Consider the following 26,632-nt stretch of genomic DNA (forward strand, 5'->3'; position numbering starts at 1 on the left):
AAGCACCTATTCCAGTAGAGGGCCCTGGTGACCGACCCAGGTTGGATCCTGCAACATTATCCTGGGACACATATATCTGCCTTCATTCATGAGAATTATAAGGAAGGTTTTTATCTCCTGGATGATTGGCTCAAAAGTGTTAAAGACTGAAATATTTTTCTATTGCATTATATGATCCTGTCACCCCTCCCTATGAGTTCTCTCCTTCTGCAAACAAGATCAGTGGAGCTTCGAGGCAAAACGACACTGATCTTAATGCAAAACAGAACAGACTCCTGTTTCTCCATGCAATGTCTGAAAGTCCCTGGTTGACCTTGGCTAATCTCAAAAAGCAGAATGGGACTGGGATCAGACAGGCATTTTGGACAGAAGGCCAATTTCAAGGTGAAGTGGGGGGAAAAAAATCCCAGAAGGCAACAGTGCAAACTATTTCTAAACCATTACCATGAAATTACATGGTAATGTAACTCAAAGAAGACCCAATTTGGAATATGATACCAAAGATCTTTTTCTTAAAGATTAATGGAAGCAGTTGAAGCACAACAGTAAGAAATGATGTAAACTGTAGCTAAATACCCACCCCACTTCAACTGACCAACTGCAGGGCCAGATACCCCCAATTTAGAAGCTAACTATTTTCACCGTTACCTTTTAATCCCAGAATCCACTAAATGATTCTGTGGAGTTGTAACCTGGAGTGACAGCTGACCAGGGTTATTAGGACGTGATATGTTGATACTATCTGGACTTCCACTGACCGGCCCACGGACTTTGCTCTGCAGAAGGGGAAAGAAAAAAGGTGTTTTTGATGCAAACTGGAAATTGGGTGAACTAATGGGATACCTTAAATCAACATGGTGTTTCTTAATGGCTTCCTTCCCAGTACTATGGAATTTGAGCATTTCCCATCAGGAATTTAGATACGGGTAGTCCTTGACTTAAAACCACAGTTGAGCCCAAAATTTCTACTGCTAAACAAGACACGCGACTTTTGCCTCATTTTATGTCCTTTCTTGCCACAGTTGTTACGTGAATCCCTGCAGTTATTAATTAAGAGAGCTGTTAGGTGAATCTGGCTTCCCCATTCACTTTGCTTGTCAGAAGATCACAAAATGTGATTACCTGACCCTGGGACACCACAACCTTTATAAATATCAATCAGTAGCCAAGCATCTGAATTTTGATCACATGACCAAGGGGATGCTGCAATGGTTGTGTGAAGAACTGCCATAAGTCGCTTTTTGCTGTGGTGGCCCAGTGCTTAGAATGCAGCACTGCAGGCTAAACTTGCATCCCAACTGCCAGAATTGAGGACCCAGATTGTTAAGGGGGTGGGGTGGTCAATAGACTGGCCACTTAGAGAGGGCTGTAAAGCACAGTGAAGTGGTTGTTGTTGTTGTTGTTGTTGTTACCTGCGAAGTTGTGTCCGACCCATCGCGACCCTATGGACAACGTTCCTCCAGGCTTTCCTGTCCTCCACCATCTTCTGGAGTCCATTTAGGCTCACGCCTACTGCTTCAGTGACTCCATCCAGCCACCTCATTCTCTGTCGTCCCCTTCTTCTAGTGCCCTCAATCTTTCCCAGCATTAGGCTCTTCTCCAGTGAGTCCTTCCTTCTCATTAGGTGGCCAAAGGATTTGAGTTTTAGCTTCAGGATCTGGCCTTCTAAAAAGCAGTCAGGGTTGATCTCCTCTAGGACTGACCGGTTTGATCGCCTTGCAGTCCAAGGGACTCGCAGGAGTCTTCTCCAGCACCATAGTTCAAAGGCTTCAATTCTTTGGCGCTCAGCCTTTCTTATGGTCCAGCTTTCACTGCCATACATTGCAACTGGGAAGACCATAGCCTTGACTATACGCACTTTTGTTGACAGGGTGATGTCTCTGCTTTTTAGTGTGCTGTCTAGATTTCTAGTGAAGAGGAACTAAACTTATATGCAGAGCACATCATGAGAAAGGCAGGGCTAGATGAATCAAAAGTTGGAATTAAGATTGCCGGAAGAAATATCAACAACCTAAGATACGCAGATGATACCACTCTAATGGCAGAAAGTGAAGAAGAACTAAAGAGCCTCTTGTTGCGAGTGAAGAAGGAGAGTGCAAAACTTGGGTTGAAACTAAACATGAAGAAAACCAAGATCATGGCATCCGGCCCTCTCAATTGCTGGCAAATAGATGGGGAAGAAATGGAGGTAGTGACAGATTTTATTTTCCTGGGCTCCAAGATCACTGCAGATGGGGACTGTAGCCAAGAAATTAAAAGACGCTTGCTCCTTGGGAGGAAAGCCATGGCAAATCTAGACAGCACACTAAAAAGTGAAGTGGTATATAAGCCTAAGTGCCATTGCTATTTTTCAGTGCTGTTGTAACTTTGAATGGTCACTAAACGAATGGTTGAAAGTCAAGGACTGTAATGAGATTTCACTCACGCATGCAATTTTCAGGAGGTTCCAGAGCTCTTTCTGTCGTCTCTCCTGAAGCTGGACAACCGTTTCCTCATCTTCGTGCATAAGAGCCATCACCTCATCCACTTTAGGAAACAGTTCCAGAGCCTTCTGCTTGCAGACCACGGTATTACTGCAAAAACGACAACCAGATCACCTGTTAGTAGCTGGACCACAGGAGGCCAGGATAGTACGGTTAACTTTAGCTCTCTGTGTAAGGGCAGTATTCCCCTGCCGTACCTGTATTCCAAGTTACCAGCCTACTTGCTTTAGAAGTTAATTTGGAGAGTCTTACCTGAGCTGAACATACAGGAGGCGGACTTTCTTTTCAAATGTCTGGATTGCCTGCAGCAGCAACCGTACTACTTCTTGGCTGTCCCCACTACTCCTCTGATCTAGAGAACAATGAGAAGTGTGCAAAATACGATGAACTATTTTGGGCAAGAGAAGAGATAACAGAGAGATTGCTGAGTTCTGCCACTATTGGAGGGCTCGAGAGCAGTTGTGCTAACCTGGTCGCATTCAATGCTTTGGGTCCACCAGCTCCAAGAATTCCCAAGCACAAGTCTTGGGTTGTCACACAAAAGGAAATAAATGTAACATGCAATCAAGTCAGGTTGTGTAGTTTGACGATGCTGTGTTATGCAAATGTGCAATGCTTTTCTAGGCTAAAAAGTTATTGTGGAGCATGCAAATGGAGCGCTTGTCTGTAGCTGCTTAAAACAGCTTCCACACTTCTACTCTTTGAGTTCAGGAAGAAAAAATTTATAGCCCTAATTTGTATTATTAGTCACATGTAACCAAACTTTGAAGCAAGACTCCTATTTACATCAAACACGGGATAATTACATGTGTAGTTACATATCTCAGTGCAGATGCATTTTCTAAAATTATTTAGAAATCAGTTTTATTTTGGTGAAAGCATGAAAAAAAAAATCCAGATTTTTTTTTTTACCATCCCTTTCATAAGAAAGGAAGTTATGTCATATTAACTTCTTAGAAGAATACTACTTTATGTTTCGTAAAATAAAATCCAGATTAAAAATTTGGAAAAAGAGTACAAGTCCGGAATATGCTAAACTGACAGAAGAATTAAGCTTGACAGATGTGTCTGGATGATATCTCTCTGTGGTTGTAGGTATAATGTGGTCTCTGGACTAAAAGGTGGAGGAAGACAGCAATATTTTGTAGAACATTTACCTCTCGGTTTTTCTCTCAGTTTCCGGTACAAGTCTTTTGCCTGGTTCTCCCTATTTAAAATAAATAAATAAAAACTGAGAAATGAAGATCTCAAATATTTGCTTTTCAGGAATTGTAATTCTTCCTAAACAGCTAGATCAGGGGTAGGCAACCTCGGCTCTTTTATGACTCATGGACTTCAACTCCCAGAATTCCTGAGTCAGCTATGCTGAGGGGAAAGGGAGAGGTTTCCATGCTGAGCCATGCTGGCTCAGGAATTCTGGGAGATGAAGTCCAAGAGTCATGAGGGGGCCATAGTTCCCTCATGCTGGCTCAGGAATTCTGGGAGATGAAGTCCATGAGTCATAAAAGAGCCGAGGTTGCCTACCCCTGAGCTAGGTTGATGGAGAAAACAGTCTACTAATCACAAGGTATTCCCCTCCCCCACAAAAAAACCCCTTATAAAGCAGCTACTACAATGCAGTTTAAGAAGAAAGATGGAGTAAGACTTTACTCCATTCTAGGCATGACCTCCTGTCAATTAGACAGATGTTTCTCTGTCTCCTCTCTAAAGAAGGAACTGCTTCAAGGAATAGAAAATAGCTCCTAGTATGATTTATGCTTCAGCAAAATTTGTATCCTAATTTCCCCAGTCCCAAATTGCAGCCCCGGCAACACCAAATAATTCAACATTTCCAGTCCTGGCTGGCTCAGGAATTTTGGGAGTTGAAGTCCACAAGTCATGAAGGAGCCATAGTTCCCCACCTCTGCCTTAGGAGAACAGATGAATCAAACATATCATATAAATACAACTTATTAATTTTACAGAGTCCTGAAAAAAGGCCTTTCTTTGCTGCTCCAAAATAATGGATATTGGAATAGATCCTTCTTTTAAGCAGGATTATGACTGCTAGACAACAAGTATCAGAAGCCACAACTTACAGATCATCCAAGGAGCTCCCTTGTTTTCGGCCCTGTGGGATTCTCTGTAGCTCTACAATGTCTGTCTGCAGGGCCATTGTCTTCTTCACCAACTGCTCCACATCTTCCTCCTTTCAGAGGCAAAGAAATGGTACAAAGGAGGAACAGCAGAAAAAGTTGTTTGAGTTACGTGCAGAATTACAGAGTTGGAAGGGACCTTGGAGGTCATCTAGTCCAACCCCCTGCTCAGGCAGGAAACCCTATACCATTTCAGACAAATGGCTGGCCAATCTCTTCTTAAAAACTTCCAGTGTTGGAGCATTCACAACTTCTGAAGGCAAGTTGTTCCACTCTGAAGGCAGGGAAAAATATGTATTCTATCAAATCTAACTTTAAGTAAATTACAACATACTCTTCCACGAAGCTCTACAGTCTGTTCCATCTCCTTCCAAGCAAGTAGTAGTTTCTCAGAAGCTGTAAGAGGAAACACCACTATGATTTTAAGTTTGGTTTTAAAAGAAACAAGCGCTCCTTTCTAAATTAATAAAATGACTGTATGAGCTTTTTCATTAGCGTACAATAAAAACTCTAAAATGTCGATACCCTGGTGGGAAATACATTGATTTAGGCAACCTGGGACTCCACTCCTGCTCATGCTATCATGTGCCAACCTAAAGATTTGCACATGAGAAGATAGCTTGTATTTAGAATAGAATCAAACCAGTAGAAGGACCATTCAAAATGCACTGTAGATATTGCATATGCTAAGTAGGTCCAACATGCAAATTCTAAGAAGCTTTTTTCCTTGAAACTTGTTTTTTTTGGTAAGAACATATGAAGTGCTTTTAATTCTGTGTGTGACCAGCCATACGCTAAATAAATAAATTTGGTAAGAACAGCTATTCTAACCTGCAATCCCCCCAGAAATAACCAGGATAGATAGAGATAGATATAGAGATAGATATAGAGATAGATAGATAGATAGATAGATAGATAGATAGATAGATAGATAGATAGATAGATAGATAGATAGATAGATAGATAGATAGATAGATAGATAGACAGACAGACAGACAGACAGACAGACAGACAGACAGACAGGATGGATGGAATGGATGGGATGGACGGACAACCTAACTTAGCTCATGCTGCTTCCTGTTGCAATATTATTATATTATTATTTAGCCCTGAAATAAATCAGAACTAGGGAAAAGGACTCCTAACAACTGCTCATGTCTTATCAAAGAGAATAAAACTTACTGATTCCAAATTCAATTTGCTCATTGTATTTCTCCAGATCAATCTGGATGCTGGTTTTGAAGAAGTCCAACTTTGCCTTCAGTTGTTGGGACAGCGAGGCCATCGTGTTCTTCATCTTGGACAGAGTGCTGTTGTGACGCAGCAGGTTCCGCCTACCGAGCCAAAGAGGGGAAAGAGAGTCACCCACTGCAGAGACTCAACAGACAGGGAGGAACCTTTTTTATTGTTATTAGTAGTAACAGAGACATTCAAGCTATAAGACGTAATGCAGCAGGGCAGCTCTCTTATTTAAATCCTGTAACGTTTCAATTTTTATTGAGTAAAAACAAAAAAGCAAGAAAGGAATACTGTAAGCCACCTAAAGTCAGCCACTGGGAACTGGGCCACATAAGAGATGGGCAAGAGTGTGCAATAAATTGAATTTGTGCAAGTGGCACATGCATGTGCGAAACCATCCCCTCTTCCCCCCCACACACACCAGTCCACAGAGCCAGAAAGGTTGGGGACCACTGCTGTAGGGAGATGGGTAGCATAAAGGTTTAATACATACATACATACATACATACATACATACATACAATATATACAAATATATACATACCATTACAATCCCTCTTGTCTTTTCTAATTTTTATCTGTTACCACTTTACTTTTGTTAATATTTTTGCTGATAAATTCTGTAACCATCTAATTGATTAGCTCCCTTAGATACTGAATTAATAACAGCTATCCCACTGTGACTCTATCATGCCATATTATGGTGATTTTATTATGTTCACCTTAATTTTTTACCTCATATTGTATTGTCCTATCATCCATCCATCCATCATCTGTCTATCTCTATCTCTGTCTGCCTATCTATATCTATCCATCTCTCTACCTATCCTTATATCTATCCGTCCGTCCATCTATCTGTCTGTTCATCTGTCCATCTGTCCATCTATCCGTCTGTCTGTCTGTCTGTCTATCTATCTAATCTATCTTTCAATCAATCTGCTTTATTTAAACTTATATTTGTATATCAGTGATTGCATAACCTCTGTAGATGCCACACATGAAATAAATAAATAAATACCTAACTGCTCCTGGTGTGGCTGCGATGAGATTTTCCCATCTGCCTTTAAATTTCCTGGGGCGACATTTTTGAACTAGATGAACCTGAGAATTAATATTTTGGTTTTCTCCCCAGGGCTTGCCTGAGGAGGGCAGCACAAGATACCATTTTGAAATTTTGGAAGGCATTTGAACAGAGCCTCTGTTTCCGAAGGTTTCAGATGAATGCTGGCTGGGGAATTCTGGCATCTGAAATCCACACGTTTTAAACTTGCTGAGGTTGAGAAATACTTTGGGATAAGCCAAATCATTTTAAGCAAATAAATGTAAATTACATCAGAGTTCCCCAACCTTTCTGGCTTTGAAGACCGGCTGGGGAGGGAATGGTTCCATGTGTGTGTGTGTGTGTGTGTGTGTGTGTGTAGCTTCATTTGCATGAACAGCAGGCACATGCAACCACCCCTCATACAAATGGAGCATGCATGCATTTGCCCACTGCTTGGACAAGTGTGTGTGTGTGTATGTGTGTGTGCACATGCGCACTTCCCTGCCACTTCCGCAGCCCAGTTCCGAACCACTCAAGGCCCGGTAGTGGGCCATGGCCTGGGGGTTGGGGACCCCTGACTTAAAACAGCCCATGTTTTTAAGATGGCACGGTGGATAAAGAATTGGGAGAATGGGGTCAAATATAGAATGGTGCAGAGTTCAGAAAGACACGTTGACAGCCCCTTACATTGCTGCTCGTTGACCCTTCTGAAGCTGATTGAAGTCCTCATTCAGACTTCGGATTGCATGCCAGACCTGACCCCACACTTTGCGCAACTGCAAGAAGGGGAGGATCCTTTTGGGATCTTGAACTGAGGAAGAAATATATATATATAATCACTAAGAATGACAAAACAGAGACATGGCGATTGGCAGACACACAAAAAAAATCGAAGTTGATGAACAAGGTAATGCTAGTTGTTAGGAAAAGACCTTGGCTATTTTAGAGGTTTAGATCTCCTGATTAACTGGATATTATGTCAAATGCTATCTGACCAAAGCCTCAGTTGGGAATACCTCTACTAACTTGCCAACTTGCCAACTGGAATACAGCTCAGTGCAGCAACTGGAATTACTATAGCTCCAGTAACTTTCTGAAAAGGTAAAAGTTTCCCCTGTCCAGTCGTGTCCAGCCCTAGGAGGTGGTGCTCATATTTGTTTTCTAGCTGAGGGAGTCAACATTGTCCAAAGACACTTCCGTGGTCATGTGGCCATGATTATACACCAAAGTGCATGGAATGCTCTTACCTTCCCACCGAAGTGATACCTATTTATCTACTTGCATTTGCTTGCTTTCTAATTGCTAGGTGGGCAGGGACTGGGGTAATTTATGGAAGCTCACCCCATTGTGCGATGTTTGGGTCTCAAACCTGGGCTGTCAGCTTTCCAGCTGGCACGCTTAGCCTCTTTAACCACTAGGGCAACTTCCTTAAGCAACCATTGTGACTGCACAGATGAACTCTGTGTCTGGGCAATGTTTGCTGCGCTCTCACAAACCTGTGGAAGAAAGTTTGAATATTTCTAGAAGGATTCCATTTCTAACAGGTATAATTTCTTGTCCCTTATTACGATGAGCAGAAGCAAAATTAATCACGTCAGGTAAAGAATACTAATGTCTTGACCCGCGCAGATGTTACAAAGCCAACTTGTTCGTGATGCAAAAGGAGCATCATTCTTACTACGAAGGTTATTTCTTTTACTGGTTTGAGGAGAAGATGCAAGTCACAGTGCCCTATTCAAGTGTGAGAAGCTATGGTCATGTGGCTGCCTTTGGCTCTTCCCATACCTTTTTAAACTGAAACAATCTCTACATTTTATCTATAATGAAGATGAAGTGTCAAGAGTTTGGTTTGGATCGAGGCTTGAGAAAGCGGAATCCCACTGGAGAAATAAACACTAGTATCTAATTCTAAAGACAGCTTAAAATCGCACATAAAAAGAATCTGAGAAACAGCTAAGCTAATTTGTACCATTTTAAACAGAACTGACATAGGTAAAAATTTATTGTGGGGGGAGAGCTAGTTTTTGGTAGCCAAAAATTAGGAGGAGTTTGGTAACATCTTTTCAGACTACAAGTAGTCCTTGACTTAATAAGCATACATTTAATGACCATTTGAAGTTTTAACGGCAGTGAAAAAGAGTGCCTTGTGACTGGTTTTCCTCATTTACAACTGTTGCAGCATCCCCATGGTCATCTGATCAAAATTTGGATGCTTGGCAACTGGCACGTACTTACGACGGTTGCAGTGTCCCGGGGGGTCATGTGATCACTTTTTGCCACCTTCTGACCGACAAAGTCAACAGGGAAGCCAGATCCACTTATCAGCCGTGCTACTAAATTAACAGCTGCAGTGATTCGTTTTAACAACTGTGGCAAGAAGGGTTGTAAAATGGAGCAAAATGCATTCAATAACTGTCTCACTGAGCAACAGAAATTTTGGGCTCAGTTATGGTTGTAAGCCGAGGACTACCCCTAGTTCTATATCTCACTACAAAAGCTCTTTACTGGAGCCTCTCATGTAATAATAATAATAATAATAATAATAATAATAATAATAATAATAATAATAATAATAATAATAATAATAATAATAATAATAATCAGCAGCAGCAGCAGCAGCAGCAGCAGCAGCAGCAGCAGCAGCAGCAGCAAAAAGTTTCTTCCCATCCCAGATTCTTACGAATGCAATTGATGCTTTCTGGATTGGGCCGTGGAGAGGTCTGAGACTCGTAGGCTACTTTTCGGTCATCAAACAGGAAGAAAAGGTTGGTATCAGCAGCTGTGGCATCATTAAGCTGAAAGAAAAAAAACAATCGTTTCATTTGAAGGATGAGACCTGATATCAGTGAACATTTCCTTGATCATATCCAAGATCCTGCCTTGAGAGTCAAGGCAGGCACAGATAATTTCTTCAGTAGTCATCTTCCATCCCATTTTTGCTATTTCATGCAACTGAGAATTATGATAATTTTCAAGTATTTCCTACAGAGGAATCTCTTCCCCAGCTCTAAACATCAATACTTTTTAAAAGGCAGAATCGTAGGTTACATTGGCTGTTTATACTTTCAGCTCTCAGCTGGCATCGGTGGGGCTGAAGTTAGGATACAGCCTTTTATGACAATTTTCCCTTCAGTGGGCCAAGCAGTTAGCTTAAGGACACAGAATGTGTGAAATTGCAGCATTCAACTGATGCTGCCTTATCGCTAACCCAACTGTGCTAGGGCAAGAATATTCTCTCTTCTGTTGCAGAAAATGGATTAAAATAATTTTCGAAAATGATTTTGTTTGAAAAATACACCCACCCACCAATTAAAGACTTTTGATTAGAAAGAGCCTTGGTGGAGCAGTGGGCTAATGCCTCCTTCAGTAACACCAGCTGCCTGCCATTAGTGCAGGTTCGAGTCCCACCAGGCTCAAGGTTGACTCAGCCTTCCATCCTTCCGAGGTAGGTAAAATGAGGACCCAGATTGTTGGGGGCAATTAAGCTGACTTTGTAATAATGCCGCTTGGGGTGTGTGTGAAAGCCCTAATAAGCAGGCATATACATAGAATGAAGGCTATTGCTAAGCACATTGGTTTGTGCTTTAGATTGTAAGCCGCCCTGAGTCTTCGGAGAAGGGCGGGATATAAATGGGATCAAAATAAAAAAAATAAAAAAAATAAAAACAGGATAGCTGAAAATATCCCGGCATCAGCCACAGTATCCCGAGTGCCACTAAGTGAAAATGTTACAGACTCACCTTTATGTCAGCCAGATACTGAACGTCAGGTTTCTCAGGGAATAACACCAGTCCTCCTTCTTGTAACAGTTCTTGGTTCTGCTCAGGGATGCCCGTGTCCTCCTGGATCTTAACCTTTATGCTCTGCAAAGTCTCTCCCTCTGCTAGAGGATACATGTGCACTGAACCCGTTACCATGTTTAGGATATGAACCAGCTGGAAAAAGAAATGCTCATAAAGCCACAGAAATGCAAAACAACAAAAAAACAAACCCCAAAGCAACACAGATGCTGTTCCTAAAAGTTCCTTCCTTCTTCTTGTCAGCTGAGTCTCACATTAAAGCAGGTAGTCCTCAACCTATAACAATTGGGCCCCAAATTTTTCTTCCTAAGTGAGATAGATTGTGAATTCTGCCCCATTTTATGACCATTCTTGCCATCATTGTTAAGTGAATCACTGCAGTCGATAAGTTAGTAACATGATTGTTAAAGGAATCTGGCTTCCCCCTTGGCTTTCCTTGTCAAAAGGCCGCAAAAAGGGATCATGTGACCCTGGGTTACTGCAACTGTCATAAATGTGAGTCAGTTGTCAAGGGTCTGAATTTTGATCACGTGACCACACGGATGCTGCAGCAGTTGTAAGCGTGAGAAATGGTCATAAATCACTTTTTTCAGTGCAACTGTAACTTCGAACGATCAGTAAACGAACTGTTATAAGTTGTGAACTATCACATCAATAATCACTAGTCAAAAACCTCCTTTAAAAAAAAGAAAAGAAAAAAACTGGTTCAATTAAATGAAAATAACACTTTCTTCGCTCTATTTTTTTTATCTGGCTAACATGTTAAAATATATTTTGGACACATATTCAAACTTAATGCTGTTTTAAAACCTTAAACAGTTACCTGACATTTTTAAATAAAACAAAATTCTCCTTCCCCAACTGTAGATATTTGCGAACTGCAATGCCCATAATCCCAAACTAAGGTCCTCTAAGTTTTACAATCTATGCACCCGGAGAGCATTGTATTGTGTAACTCTGCATCATCCTCCATCAGAGCTCCAAAATGGGCAATCAATCATTTCACAAAACAATATGGCAAAAATCTATGAAGTAGCTCAATGAGCTGGGATACCCGAAACAACATCTTATATCACCCGGACTTCCAGCTGGTCCCGTGTCTACCGACAGCACACACCTTCCTACTTCTCCCACCGGGAAGAACCTACCTTTACATTCAGGATATCATCCAAAGCCTTGAAGCAGCCATTGGTGCCGTAAGTGGGATGAGTCCCTCTCTGCCGTGGCTGCCATTTGAGCATCAGCTGCAGCCATTTCTCCAGTCTGTCGGCCAAAACACTAGGAACACAAGCATGAAATAGCGAACGTGGGAAGGAAGACGACTAATGAAGAGGCTGAGGGGTGGGGGAATTGAATTGGTTCTTTGATCAATTTATAATCCCGTACCTATTTAGGTTGTTAGGGTAGGGCAATTTGCTAGAAAATTTCACTTCTCCAGATAAATCTTCAAAAACGACAATATCCAGCTCACTCTTCTGTCGGACCTTTGCATGCCTGAGAGAATAAAGGGAGGTTTGCGTATATGGGATTTCAGTCCAGCATACGTCTGCTCCTTTCATACAGGTGGTCCTCAACTTACGACCACAACTGAGCCCCAAAGTTTTGCTGCTAAGTGAGAAATTTGTTAAGTGAATTTTGCCCTGTTTTACGACCTTTCCTCCCACATTTGTTAAGTGAATCACTGCAGTTCTTAAATTAGTAAGAAGGCTGCTAAGTGAATCTGGCTTCCCCACCGACTTTGCTGATCAGAAGGTCGCAAAAGGGGATCATACGACCCCGGGACACTGCAACCGTCATAAATATGAACCAGCTGCCAAGCATCCGAATTTTGATCACGTGACCATGGGGATGCTGCAACGGTCATAAGTGTGAAAAATGGTCATGTCACTTTTTTCCGTGCTATTGTAGCTTTGGATGGTCACTAAGTGAACTGTTGTAAATCGAGGACTACCTGTAAAAGCTAAGAAATTTATTGTGTCAAAAAGCTTTTATGAACATGAATCTATTCTGTCAGATGCCAACAGTATTCAACTCAATGGCTAATCTGCATCGGCCATAAGCATTGTGATGGTTCTGTCCAAGTCTATTATTTAAAAATAACAACAACGGCTTCATTGTAGTATCAAATCACAGCTGTGGGAAAAGAGTTGGATTTTCAAAGGCTTTCAGGACACCATTTATATCTTACTTTTCCTGCAAGAGCAGGTTTATTACATTCCTGCCTCCAATTTCTTTGCAGAACAGCCAGTCTGTGCAGCGGCTGTGTAGATTTCAACTGATCCAATTTTAAATTTTTGGTGGCAGCTGTTAGGCAAACCAATGCAATCATTAAGTAAATGTTGTGGTCATAAGTGTGATCCCATTCTTCCGAATAGGTGTTTTTTTTGTCAGAAATTGGCAAAAAGCACCGCAAATCATTGCCGGGTGATCGTGGGACACTGCAACCACACAAACAGGTGAGTCAGCTGCCAGGTACCCAAACTGGGACCACACGATTGTCTGTCTGTTTGTGGCATGACATTTGACAACAGCCAGAAGTGCTTTCCAGGCCATAAGGCAGCCATTCTCGTTCCATCCTAATTTAAAATGGTCATTAAGCAACTGATGGTAAATCAAGGGCTACTTGTAATAACGATCCCAAGTTATAATGTGTCTGAATTACCATTGTACTGGTTGCCAGGTGGGAAGGAAAGGTCGGAAACCGGTTATGCACTCGAAAGCCAGGGTGCCAAAGCTCCAGTAATCCACTGTGACTGTGTATTTCTGTTGTTCTAGCAGTTCGGGGGCCTAGAACAAGAAGAACACAAAGCTGGCTACCAATGCAATCCCATACTTGCCTACACAGAAAGCAAAACCCAGCAGTTGAGTAGGACTTATTTTCAATTAGGGAACATTCCTCTATCCATCGAATCTTCTTTAAAAGGAAGAACTCTTCTGACTGTCATTTCCTTCCCCTTGCCCCATGAAGCCTAAGCCTGGTAAGAACAATGGATGGGTGAGAACTCACAAAAGGAAATAATTTTTGCCACATCTGTCATGGAATTTATTACTACAAACTACAGTGATTCTCAGTCATTCGGGTCATGGTTGTCCCAAAAGTGCTTTTTCAACAGGCAACTGGAGCTTCTTACTTTTCTTTGAAGACGTTTCGCTTCTCATCTAAGAAGCTTCTTCGGCTCTGAAGAGTTCAAGAAGCTTCTTGGATGAGAAGCGAAACGTCTTCAAAGAAAAAACAAGAAAGTCCAGTTGCCTCTTGAAAAAGCATCTTTGGTACAGCGATGTTTATTACGTTAGAATGAAAAATCTATAGAGGAAGAGGAGGTGGAGTTTGGACAGCTCTGCTCATTTTATTACCTATAAGAGACAAAATCAATACAGACCAGACAATTCTCTGTACAGGAAAAAAAAATTAGTCTCTGCCAGGAAGACAAACATTTACGTGTCATAACTGAAATGCTTTCCCACAATGTCATCCTGGCAACCTGCTCGTCTCAAATTCAATATGCTTGTGTTCTTCAGGGCAGAGCGCTGGCTCAGTAGTTAAGATATTAGGCTTGTCAGCTGGAAAGCCAGCAGCCCAGATTCAAGACCCGGGCGGCATGCGATGGGAGTGAGCTCCTGTCCTCGTCCCAGCTCCTGCCAACCTAGCCGTTCAAAAGCATGCAAATGCAAGTAGATACATAGGTACCAACACAGCTCCGTGACATCATGCTGGCCATATGAGCAGGGAAACATCTTTGGACAGCTCTGGCTCAATGGCCTTGAAATGGGGAGGAGCACACCCCCCCCCTACAAACAGACGGTAATGACTAGTGGAGCAAAACCCACAGGGACTCCTTTACCTTTACCTTATTATATTCTTAATACGTGAAATCTTATTGTACGATTCTGAAAGCCCCACTGCTTATTCTAAAAGATTGCTTACCAGATACTGCAAAGTCCCAACAAAGGATGTGCAAAGACTGCCTTGATCCAATTCTTTGGCATAGCCCAAGTCAATGATCTTATGTATTAACTAAAGAAAAGCACAATGATGAGATATGTGAGCATGCTGAGAATGCTGGGAGAGAGAGATGTAATTTATTGTCTGGGTTCGCTCGACTTTCTAAGCCCAAGTATGCTGGATTATTATTTAACATGTTGTGTAAAATCAGCTAATATGATTGGCAAACCATGTTTCATACTGCAGACGGTGGCCCAGACACAGACTATTGTAGATTATTCAATAAATTAGAATCAATATCTTGTATAAATGTAACTGCATTTTATTGCAAACTCTTAATGGGAAGTGGTGTATCTATTATTTAAAACAAGCACTCCCTGGAAAGATACAATTAAATGCCTCCGGCAAGACCACAGAGTTGTCTGAAATCCTAACCCTTTCTTTTTCACAAGAAGGGGGCCACAGAAGTGATGCACAGTATGGCTAAATTTGGAAAAAAGATCCACAAAAACCAGCCTACCTACTGAAGCTGAATAGCAAGATCTCCCTACAGTGTATCTTCAAAACAAACTGTGCAACAAGCCAAGAACTGAGTAGAACAGGGGTGTCAAACTTAATTTCATTGAGGGCCGCATCAGCATTGCGGTTGCCCACAGGGGGCCGGGTGGGCGTGGCCAGGGTGGGCATGGCCTACTGGGTGGGCGTGGCTAGAGTGTGTATGGCCTACTGGGTGGGCGTGGCCAGCTCTACATCGTTCGCATCAACGGTGCCTATGGGGGCCTGGGCAGGAGTGGGACAGATCTGAGGGTCTCTGGCAGAAGGAGGGTCTCTGGGCCAGGGCCATGGCAGTGGGGGCCGTTCCCTCACTGTTTCTAAGATGGCTTCGCGGGCCACATGAAACCACTTTGCGGGCCGGCTCCGGCTCCCGGGCCTTGTGTTTGACATGTCTGGAGTAGAAGGAAAAGAGTCGAGGAAAAGGGCTGAGTTAAGAGGAAAAAGGTTCCTAAGCCCTTTGTACACAAGAAAGCAGCCCTGAAAGTATTGTTTACACCACCCAGATGGGTGGACTTCAACAACCCTGACTGGGGAATTCTGGGAGTTGAAGTTCACCCAACTGGGGAGTTGAGGTTGAGAAACAGTGAATTAGTTAATTGAGCAAGCGAATGAGCATTAACTACCTCCAGATTCTATTTCCTTCTTTTTCTGACTAAATGTGAGAGGTCCGTCTCTAAAGAGTGAATGAGAGCCATCCCCAGTCTTCTCCTTATATGCCACATTTTTGACAGAAGGGAACAGCTATGTCTAACCTCCTGTACTTTATGAGGAATGAGGAAACGTACCAGAAGAATCTTACTCACCCTCTCTTCACCTTGTTGCAAAACTATGTTCTCTGGTTTCAGGTCTCTGTGAATGATTCTGTTCTCATGAAGGTAACGCAGGGCTGAAGCTGATATTGAGAAAAAAATTACAGCCAACCAAGTCCATCATATTAAACAAATACTCCACTGTGTTTTCAGACAAACTGAAACAGGTTCAGAAAAGTAAGTCAGGTGGATCAAAGGAACAGAAACTATGCTTTACATGGAGAGACTGAAGAATTTGGCTTAGGTTTGAGAAAAGATGGCTCTGGAGAAGCATGATCCCAGAATTTAATCTGAGTCGTTCACCAGGTCCAGAGGCTTAGTCTTCTGAGAACAAATCATGCATTGCAAAGATCTATTGGAAGTGGGAGATACTTCCAATGTAATCTACCGGATCCCCTGCATAGATTGCCCCTGTGACTATGTAGGATAGACAGGGAGGAAGCTAACCACCAGACTGCAAGAACACAAGCAAGCACTCAGATGAGGAGCCCCGAACTCATTGGTAGCCTCACACGGCAATGAACAAAAGCATACATTCAATTTTGCAGCTACTAAGATTGTTGGTCAAGCAGGTACAAAGATAGCCAGGAAAATGATTGAGGCCTGGGAAATGGGCCCCTTGTCAGTCAACAGGAGTGCTGATTTACCACCAACTTATCAGGTACTTAGGAGCCGAGGACTTGGCAGCACAAGGAAACAACAGCCAATAGCCAGCCATCAACACACCAACCAACCCATACACTCAACCAGGCACCACAAAAATGCATAGAATAGCCTAAAGCACACATTCCTGTAGAGAGAAGTACCCTGAGGATGGGCTCCAGCACGAGTTCAAAAGTTCAGAAAACTAAACCTTTGGTGGCCGACCCAGATTGGATCCTGCAACATTATCCTGGGACACGTATATTTGCCTTTATTCGTAAGCATGATTCCAACTGTGAGCTTGGATCCTGCTAGTTACTAGGAGCAGGGTTTTCTCTACAGCAGCTACTCATTTATGAAACTTTCTGCTTAAGAAAGTACAACTGGACCACCCACCATGGCTTCAGGTGATAGTTTAAATGTAATATTGCAATTTTAATGGACTTTTCGATGAAATTTTTACATTACTTTATGGCAGTGTCAAAACATAATTTATAATGCATTTTATTTTCAATTAGTGTTTTGTGCATCGCTCTGGACTTTCTTTGGGAAAATCACCATCATCATCACTCTTCAAGGCTATTGGCCAACAATGTGTTCTGTATTAACTAGAGTGCAGGATCAGATCTTAAGTGACAAAGAGACAGACGTTGATTGTATGTATGATAAAATCTCCTTAATGAAACAGCAGTTCAATGGAGTCAGCAACCTAATGTGGGGGTGGTTTTTTCTTTCCTGGGTGCATTCAAGCAGAGACCAGACAACCTTTTTGCCAGAGATACTTTAAGATGGGTATCTGTCAAATATAGAGTCAACTGAATGGGTTAAATGACCTTTTCTTAGACTAGGATTTGATGATAATGCTGGGGGGGGGGGGAGAGAGAACAGCGGAAATGTCAGACAACAACACTACAAAGACTCAGAGCACCGGAAGCAGGGAAAGAGCATTTAAATAAGGCCACTGAGCAGAATCTGTCCTCATGGAATATGAGCAGTGCTATAACGCTCTAAAATGGAATGACTGCTGAGGCATACAGGCATTAGTTAACCTCCTCAATGTATAAAAACATAGAATCATAGGGCTGGAAGGGACCTCAAAGGTCTTCTAGTCCAAACTTCTGCTTAAGGCAGGAGACCATACACCCATCCTGGTGAAATGATTGTCCAGTCTATATTTTTAAAAACTTCATTTTTCCTGCACATGATCTATGTTATTAATTTTAAAAAATACCCAGAGCATTTTAGAATGAGCATTTTGCCTTAAAAGATTAAACTGAAAAAGGAGGAACAAAAAGGAGGGGCAGGAAACAGATTTCAAATTTGCTAAACTGAATCAATAGCATGAAAGCAATTGTAATAAATGCAGTGCTGTTAATGCATGTGGTTGCTTCCATATGCTCATCTGGCAGGCCGTTGCTGGAATATGGTCAAACTCGGAACTGTTTCAACCCCACTCTGCTATCTTTGATCCACTTCTTGAGGATTTCTTACTTTAGATCTGGCCCTCAACATCTGATACTTACCAATATCTGATAGTAAAATGAGAATTTCCTTCTCACGCAGGCCACAGCAATTCTCAAACTGGTTCAGATGCTATGGAAGAAGAAGAAGAAAATAACTTTTCTTTATATAGGTTTTGCATTTTGCAGGATAGCCAAGTAATTTTGTTTTATTTTTCATGAATCTATCACTTAGTTCTACAAGGGGAGATCTGTCAACTAACAAATAACATTTCCAGAACTGACTTTCAGAACTTATATCAAGTCTAAATGTCTATGAAGATTCTCAATCATCCAGGTCATGTCCCAAAGGTACTTTAAAGCACACTTGCCTTTTGGAAAAATTTGTCTTTGGCTATATCAAGCCCAGCAGTACAGCTCTTCTACGCTGTACAGGTTCTCAAAGCAGGATATATTTATATTCTGTATCTAAAATCATAGCGCATCTTGAAGGTAAAATAAGTTTTGGGTCCCAAAGAAGAGTGGGGTAGAACAGACTTTACAAAACAGCATACTAGAGGGAGACGATTTTGATGTCACCAGCCTAGCATTTAGCAATGTGTATGGAACTGCGGTGACCCAGCAGGACATCCCTGACCTACAACCACAATTGGGACTCAGGCTTCCGTCGCTAAGGGATGAGTTTATTAAGTGAGTCATGCCTGATTTTGTGACCCTTTTTTCCATGGTCGTTAAGGAAATCATGTGGTTGTTAAGCAAATCTGGGTCCCCCCATTGACTGTGCTTATAAAGAGCTGGCTGGGAAAGTTACAAATGGCAATCACGTGATCCCAGGATGCTGTAACCATCATAAATACACTGAATTGTGATCATGTGACCTGCAATGATCATAAAGGTGTGCACCATTCGTAAGTCACTTTTATCAGCAACATCATAACTCTGAACAGTCGTTAAACAAATGGTTGCAAGTCAATGACTACCTATAAAAGTAGGAACTGAGTGCCATACAGAAGGCAAGTTTTGCAACAACTGAAATTTAGTACTGAGTCCTGCTTTAATGAAGTAAATATGGATTTCTCTTATTTTGACAACTGGAAATCATATTCCCCAACATTTTCCATAACCCTCCTTGGAGAAGGATGATTTTTTAATTTTTTTTTAAAACTTGTTTGTCATACTTCAATCTCTGGTTAATATGTTTTGCAGATTAGAACATTATCTATTATAAAGGGTTTTTTTTTCCCCTAAGGGAACAGGATGTATAAAAGCCTCCACTGGAAAAGATGCAAAAATTGATTACTTCACTCATCAGGAAGCTGAATCCTCCAGGTTTCTGAGAGACGAGATAGTCTCCATAGAAATAAAATCCTGAAACATTTTACATTTCTCTAAGTATTTATTTTCCACTTCAGAGGGAAAAAAATGTTCTGGCACAATTAATCTATCAACCTACTGGAATACAGCCAACTCATACCAACATGAGATATATTGAATTTATTTACAGTTGGGGAGGATCTACTATACACTATCATCAGATTGTTGGGTGTAAAAGCTGACACACCTAATACCGGTAATATTCCAGTTCTGGACTCGGGACAAACAGAGATGTTTCTCCCCCAGAATCTCATTCTTCACTTGCTGCCCCCAGTCTCCGATGATCTTGCACTCATGTCTGTCTACACTGCAACCGCTTGGCCAGAATAACAGAGTAGGAAGGGACCTTGGAAGTCTTCTAGTCCAGTGGTCCTCAAACTTAGCCCTTTTATGATTTTTGGACTTCAACTCCCAGAATTCCTCAGCCAGCGTGCCTGGCTGAGGAATTCTGGGAGTTGAAGTCCACAAGTCATAAAAGGGCCAAGTTTGAAGACCCCTGTTCTAGTCCAACCTCCTGCTCAAGCAGGAAACCCTATAATCAATGGCTCTCGATCTGTGGTCCGTGGAACCCTGGGGGGACCACGATCTTGTCACAGGGGGGTCTGCGAAAGCTTGAAGAAACCTTATGATTTAAATCTTAAGTATTGGTGGTCCGTGGACATGGTCCGTGGCCACGGAAGATATTTAAAGGGGGTCTGTGTGAAGAAAAGGTTGAGAACCACTGCCCTACACCATTTCAGACAAATGGTTGTCCAATCTCTTCTTGAAAACTTCCAGGGTTGGAGCACCCTTAACTTCTTGAGGCAAGTGGTTCCACTGATTAATTGTTCTAACTGGCCATGCCAGGGACTACGTTATATGGGCCTATATCTTGGGAATCAGCCATTCGTAAGAATATTATTGAATATATAGCTGACCGCTTAGGAATGTCTTTTTTGGACAGAGAAGCCAAATCTGCTTTGTCAGCTGCCTTAACCTCTTTTGAAAGAGTCGTCCCAAGGAATCCAGAGACATGAGAGAACGGCTATGTCGGGCTTGCAAAAGGAAGAGCATGTTTGTAGTCAACACCATCTTCTCAATTTCATTTGTTCATTCTTTCTACATTTTAATGTTTATTTTTCCATCCTGATTAAATCTTTTCTCTGAGTCACATAAAAAGTGCGCTGAAACTGAAGAAAGAAAAGAGTGTTCCAGGATGATACGTCCTTTGAAGCCGGAACTGGAAAAGGGCTTTCTCAGATCCAGGAAAATACTGCCTTTGCTGAAGAGTTTGCTTACCAAAACAGAAAGTAACCCATTTTTTGACACTTGCTTTCGTTTTAAGAAATAGTAAAAACAAAAGTTCTAGGCTATGCAGAGCGATAAAGTTTATTTTAATTTCTTCAAATCACTACCAGTTTACAGGCTCGTTTCATTAGATTTGCCTTACATAGCTCAACTTATAAGAATTAAAAAAGCATTTAATTTTTTTTAACAATTTCTGATAATTTAATTTCCCTTTTGCACAGAATCATTGTGCTAGGAAAAAGCCAAAGTGGGACATGTCATAAGTCTGAAATCATATCATAAGTACTTTTGGGGGTGGGTGGGTCTGTTCTAACTGTGAATAATCACTAGGTGAAGATTACCTGAATCTATTTATTATTATTTTTATTTATTCGATTTATATACTGCCCTTCTCCCGTAGGACTCAGGGCGGTTCACAAGGTTTTAAAAAACAATACAAAAAATTACAAAACTTAAAATCAATTAAAAAGATTATATAGACCTTGCAATAAAACCCCAGTTAAAAAAAGTTAAAATCCCAATTAATACGCTCAGACCAGGCCAGAGAGCTCAAAGAGCCAAGTCTTCAGAAGGTCAGGGGCAGTCCTAAGCTCCACGGGCAGCTGGTTCCAAAGGGCAGGCGCACCCACAGAGAAGGCCCTCCCCCTGGGTATTGTCCGCCGGCAATCTTTTACCGGCGGTACCCTGAGAAGACCCTCCCTGTGGGAGCGCACAGGATGAAGGGAGCTTGATGCCGGCAGCAGGTGTTCCCTCAGATATCTAAGGGAATCTAAGGATAAATTAATTTCATAATAGCACTTAGACTTATATAGCGCTTCATAATGCTTTACAGCAGAGGTCCCCAACCTATGGGCCACAGCCCACATGAATGGCTGGCCAGTGCACACGAGCATGTGTGCGCACTCACCTCCCCTTATGCTGGTGCTAGTTGAGCTGTGAGTCTCTTGCCGGCGCTAGCCGAGCTGCGAGCCTCTTGCCGGCGCTAGCTGCTCCTATAACTGCTATACACTAAGCAACAAGTTGTTTCAGAAGAATGCAGCTTCTAGATTAATTATTTCTCAACCTTGGCAACTTTAAGAAGTGTGAAACTCAACTCCCAAATTTCCCCAAACAGCATGGCTGGTTCAGAACTGTAGAAGTTGAAGTCCACACATCTTAAAGTTGCCAAGGTTGAGAAATATCATTCTAGACCCATGCCAGATTTTCAGGCAAGACCCGAACTATGCTCTGGAAAGTTAAAAGTATTTTCATTTCTTTCTGGCATGCAGGAACGTAGGTGCCCAAAAGACTCACCCTTCTAAGATCTCCTCCTTGGCAATATTCCATAGCCAGCAGTGGCAAGTCATTGGGTGCACCATTTTGCATCCCTTCTGGAACATCCCGGGCAGCTACCACATTAGGATGATTTAAACTATGAGAAATAAAACACATAGAGAATACACAAAAACTTGTGCAAACCTGGCACTCAAGTTTAAAGCAATGACTTTATTGAATGTCTATATGTTAAGTGGCTAAGACAGAATAGAGAAGAGAAGAGAAGAGAAGAGAAGAGAAGAGAAGAGAAGAGAAGAGAAGAGAAGAGAAGAGAAGAGAGGAGAGGAGAGGAGAGGAGAGGAGAGGAGAGGAGAGGAGAGGAGAATAGAATAGAATAGAATAGAATAGAATAGAATAGAATAGAATAGAATAGAATAGAATAGAATAGAATAGAATAGAATAGAATCTGGAAGGGACCTTGGAGGTCTTCTAATCCAGCCCCCTGCTCAAGCAGGAGAACCTATACTATTTCAGCCAAGTGACTGTCTAGCGGCTAGCCTCTTCTTAAAAATCTCCAATGATGGAGTGCCCACCATTTTTAATTTTTGTATTGTTGTTTTTATTGTTGTAAGCCGCCCTGAGTCCTGCGGGAGATAGGGCGGCATATAAGTCCCAAAAATAAATAAATAAATAAATAAATTTCTGGAGACAAGCTGTTCCACTGGTTAATTGTCCTCACTGTCAGAAAGCTTCTCCTTAATTCCAGGTTGCTTCTCTCTCTGATCAGTTTCCAACCATTGTTTCTCGTCCTTCCATCTGGTGCTTTGGAGAATAATTTGACCCCCTCTTCTTTGTGGCAGCCCCTCAGATACGGGAATACTGCTATCATGTCTCCCCTATTTCTTCTTTTCTTTAGACTAGCCAAACCCAGGTCCTGCAGCCGTTCTTCGTATGTTTTAGTCTCCAGGCCTTCTCTGAATTTTTTCCAAACTCTCAACATGTTTTTTGTGATAAGGTGACCAAAATTGGCTGCAGTATTCCAGATGTGGTCTTACTAGGGTTTTATAAAGCGGTACTAATACTTGAATGCTGTAACTTTGCAAAGGATTCTGGGGCACATTCAAGAGTATACTCTATCATTTTAATCCTCTGCTCACATCATCAGCCTATGCAAGCAGCACTCTTGTTCAAAATCCTTTGTTATCATACAGATTAAATATTTTAAGTACATTGTGTTATACTTTCAGTTCCATGTATTCCTACGAAAATTAAATATATATATAAAATACAACTCTGCAAATCATACATTGCAAGATTAAAATAATTTAAGGTGAATTACCAAAAAATGAATGAGCAATAAATGCTTATACTATTTATACAGAAATATATGTAATAGTATATTAATTAAAGATACCTTCATTTTGAAAAAGAAATACTGCAGAATTAGTTATTAAATTCCACCACAAAATAAGCAACAAGATCTCACACTGCGCTTTATACACAATTTAAAGATAAACAGCAAAAGAAAGATTTTTCTAACTCTCAAAGACAAGCATGAAGGGATCTCACTTCAAACAGATTGATACTCAGGTAATCCTTAATCATTTTTTTTACTATATACCGCTAAATATTGTAATTTACTTCAGAACAAACACACTTAGAATGACACTGTATTTCTATCTGACACTGATTAATTTCTTGACCTACAGAATGTTCTGTTTTGTTTTGGCACGCTCTTAAGCTTTCTGATCATCCTGAGTTTGCTTGCTATTTTATGACCATCCAGGATTCATGCAGAGACCTTGGCAGCTTACTATGTTTTCCACTTCAACCGATACATGCATATATTTAATGCTTTACATATACCTCAAAAGGTTAGATTGTCTCAGAAATAGTCAAATTTGGCAACTCTGGATGTACGTCAGTACCATCACTGCTTCCACTTTCATAGGCTCAGGGTGTTGAGATTTGGCTCTACGAAGGTGGGACTTTGGTTTAAGACAAAATAAGTAATTCTTTTTCAAGTGACACACCAGGAAGCTCCACACTTTGGATCATGTTACCCATGCCATCTGGTATTTGACATCGGCTAAATAAATACTTATGCAACAGGATTATAATCTTCATGCTAATTGCTAAATCAAATGACTACTTCTCACAATATTTGTGGAAACTTTGTATTTTGCAGTATTACTCACCGTTTCATGATCTGTATTTCCAAACACCATCTTTCTCGGTTGCGGAGGCTCAGCTCCTGACGACACTGTTTGATTGCAATTTGCTCTCCAGTTTCCTATAAAAAGAGGATTTTTTTTTCGTTCTTTCTCCAACAATGCAAATACAATGTGAAGACATTTTAAACTCTCAGGAACTGTAACAGGAATGTTAAGCTAGCTTTATACTTCATGTAAGTCATGATAAGTTTTAGTCATGATTTATCTTTGAGATGTGCCACTATATGAATTTGATAAATATTAAATAAGCCATGGTAGACAGTTTATACATAAATCTTAGTCAATATATCACTGTATCAAACCCATATAAGCTACTTTATGGCTTAGCATGATGAATGAACTCTGCCAGTGTGCTAGAGGGATATAATAATAATAATAAAGTTGGAAGAGACCTTGGAGGTCATCTAGTCCAACCCTCTGCTCAGGCAGGAAACCCTATACCAGGGGTCAGCAACCTGAAACAGTGAAAGAGCCACTCGGAACCAGTTCCCTCACAAAAGGAAAAACTGGGAGCCGCAAAAAATGTGTTCACATGCGCGTACATGCGTGCATGCACAGAACAGGGTTTGACTGAAGAGTGGAGCCAAGGCGAGATATGCACCTACCCTGCATATTTGGATTGATTGGTTGAACTTTTTTAGTCCCTTTTTTTTGGACTGCACATGGCAGAGGACTGGGAGCCGCAGGAGACGGCTGAAAGAGCCGCATGCGGCTCCGGAGCCGCGGGTTGCAGACCTGTGCCCTATACCATTTCAGACAAATGGCTGGCCAGTCTCTTCTTAAAAACTTCCAGTGTTGGAGCTTCTGGAGGCAGGTTGTTCCACTGGTTAATTGTTCTAACTGTCAGGAAGTTTCTCCTTAGTTCCAGGTTGCTTCTCTCCTTGATGAGTTTCCATCCGTTGCTTCTTGTCCTGCCTTCAGGCGCTTTGGAGGATAGCCTGACTCCCTCTTCTTTAGGGCAGCCCCCGAGATATTGGAACACGGCTATCATGTCACCCCTAGTCCTTCACTTCATTAAACTAGACATACCCAATTCCCGCAGCTTTTCCTTATATGTTTTAGCCTCCAGTCCCATCATCATCTTTGTTGCTGTTCTCTGCACTCTTTCTAGAGTCTCCACACCTTTTTTACATCGTGGTGACCAAAGAGATCAGAAGATCTTGTTAAATCTGAGATCACAACAGCCCTTTGATAATTACTTTGATATTTCATGCTGTGACAGTCTTTTTTATTTTCTTGTTCCTCTTCTCCCTACCATCTTTCACTAGGAGAGCCTCTTGTTAGGATCTGTAGAGATCCAGGAGACAGTCATTTTCCCCCACCAATCTCATTAGCAAAGAAACAGATCTTCTAGGAGGTAAAATCACATGCTTTCTTGCTGAAATCCCCAGATCCACCCCGACTGTCAGCCTGGCAATTCTCACCTTGCCCTGCATAGAATAGAGGACACAATTTCAATGTGCTTTCTCCAGTCTGACTATTAAGAATGGTTGTCAACCACCCTGTTGCTGACAATGATGGAGCTGTAGTGAATATCTCTGAAAAATGCCAAATTGAAGCAAGCTGAATCCATGTTACATATAATTTGGCCAAGTTCTCTTTTTGTCAAATGGTGTTTCCATTACCCCTTTTCTGTTGCTTTAGACTTCACTTTCCCTTTCTCTCTTCCTGAATTAAAGCTTTCATGGCCTTATGGTCATGAAAAAAAATCAAAGATAACATTTCACACAATATGAGAAGAGGATTCTGGTTCTTGCAAGCTTCTACCACAATGATTTGTTTTCCTGGAAGAGCAATACACATTTAGGGTTTTCTATTGGCTTTGTGAAATCTAATCTTTGTTGTTGTTGTTAGCTGCGAAGTCGTGTCCGACCCATCGCGACCCTATGGACAACATTCCTCCAGGCCTTCCTGTCCTCTACCATCTTCTGGAGTCCATTTAAGCTCAAATCTAATCTTAGCTATGATCTATTCTAGGTTAATGCATAGCATCCATATCCTTCTACTGAAGTGCATTGTGTGCCCTAATTGGAGAGGGAGCGTAAGGCTGTGAAGTGAAGAGAATAAAAGCATGACTTAACAACTACACTAAGGACAGAAACAAAAGTCTGCACAAAATATTTCTGCATGAGGTTCTTATAATGACGGTAATCTAAGCACTTTTTAAAGCAACCACCATACTGCAAATTATTCACAGATTCCTGAATGCCAATTGTACAAGCAATGCCATAAAAAAACTTGCATTTGGTTGAGACCGTAGATTTTAATACGCTATTAAATGGTGGAACTGATGGCCATGTTCATCATACAAAATTTCCAATTTGAGACTCAATTCCTTAGAAGAGGACATTCATCTTCATTCAGATCAGAGCTTC

General features: G+C 41.4%; 1 protein-coding gene across 6 annotated transcripts in view; it reads right to left on the bottom strand.

Moving 5' to 3' along the window:
• The window catches only part of IKBKB (inhibitor of nuclear factor kappa B kinase subunit beta), a 43,915-nt gene that overhangs the window by 13,908 nt on the left and 3,375 nt on the right, over window positions 1-26,632 (bottom strand). For all 6 annotated transcript variants that reach the window (XR_014027206.1, XR_014027207.1, XR_014027208.1 and 3 more), the window contains exons 2-19: window positions 24,222-24,316; window positions 22,063-22,180; window positions 18,172-18,241; window positions 16,001-16,089; window positions 14,625-14,714; window positions 13,362-13,486; window positions 12,086-12,193; window positions 11,848-11,977; window positions 10,640-10,834; window positions 9,580-9,694; window positions 7,587-7,710; window positions 5,801-5,952; window positions 4,953-5,014; window positions 4,562-4,671; window positions 3,641-3,690; window positions 2,736-2,835; window positions 2,426-2,573; window positions 649-776 (exon numbers count right to left, since the gene is read on the bottom strand). Coding sequence is in view for 1 of the 6 variants with exons in the window: in XM_081333703.1 (XP_081189829.1) it covers window positions 649-776; window positions 2,426-2,573; window positions 2,736-2,835; window positions 3,641-3,690; window positions 4,562-4,671; window positions 4,953-5,014; window positions 5,801-5,952; window positions 7,587-7,710; window positions 9,580-9,694; window positions 10,640-10,834; window positions 11,848-11,977; window positions 12,086-12,193; window positions 13,362-13,486; window positions 14,625-14,714; window positions 16,001-16,089; window positions 18,172-18,241; window positions 22,063-22,180; window positions 24,222-24,316 (2,009 nt within the window). In the remaining 5 variants the exon portion in view is untranslated. The remainder of the gene's footprint in view (window positions 1-648; window positions 777-2,425; window positions 2,574-2,735; window positions 2,836-3,640; window positions 3,691-4,561; window positions 4,672-4,952; window positions 5,015-5,800; window positions 5,953-7,586; window positions 7,711-9,579; window positions 9,695-10,639; window positions 10,835-11,847; window positions 11,978-12,085; window positions 12,194-13,361; window positions 13,487-14,624; window positions 14,715-16,000; window positions 16,090-18,171; window positions 18,242-22,062; window positions 22,181-24,221; window positions 24,317-26,632) is intronic.

Source organism: Vipera berus, assembly GCF_964194415.1.
Source record: "Vipera berus genome assembly, chromosome: 8".
In the NCBI taxonomy this organism is placed as follows: Eukaryota; Metazoa; Chordata; class Lepidosauria; order Squamata; family Viperidae; genus Vipera; species Vipera berus.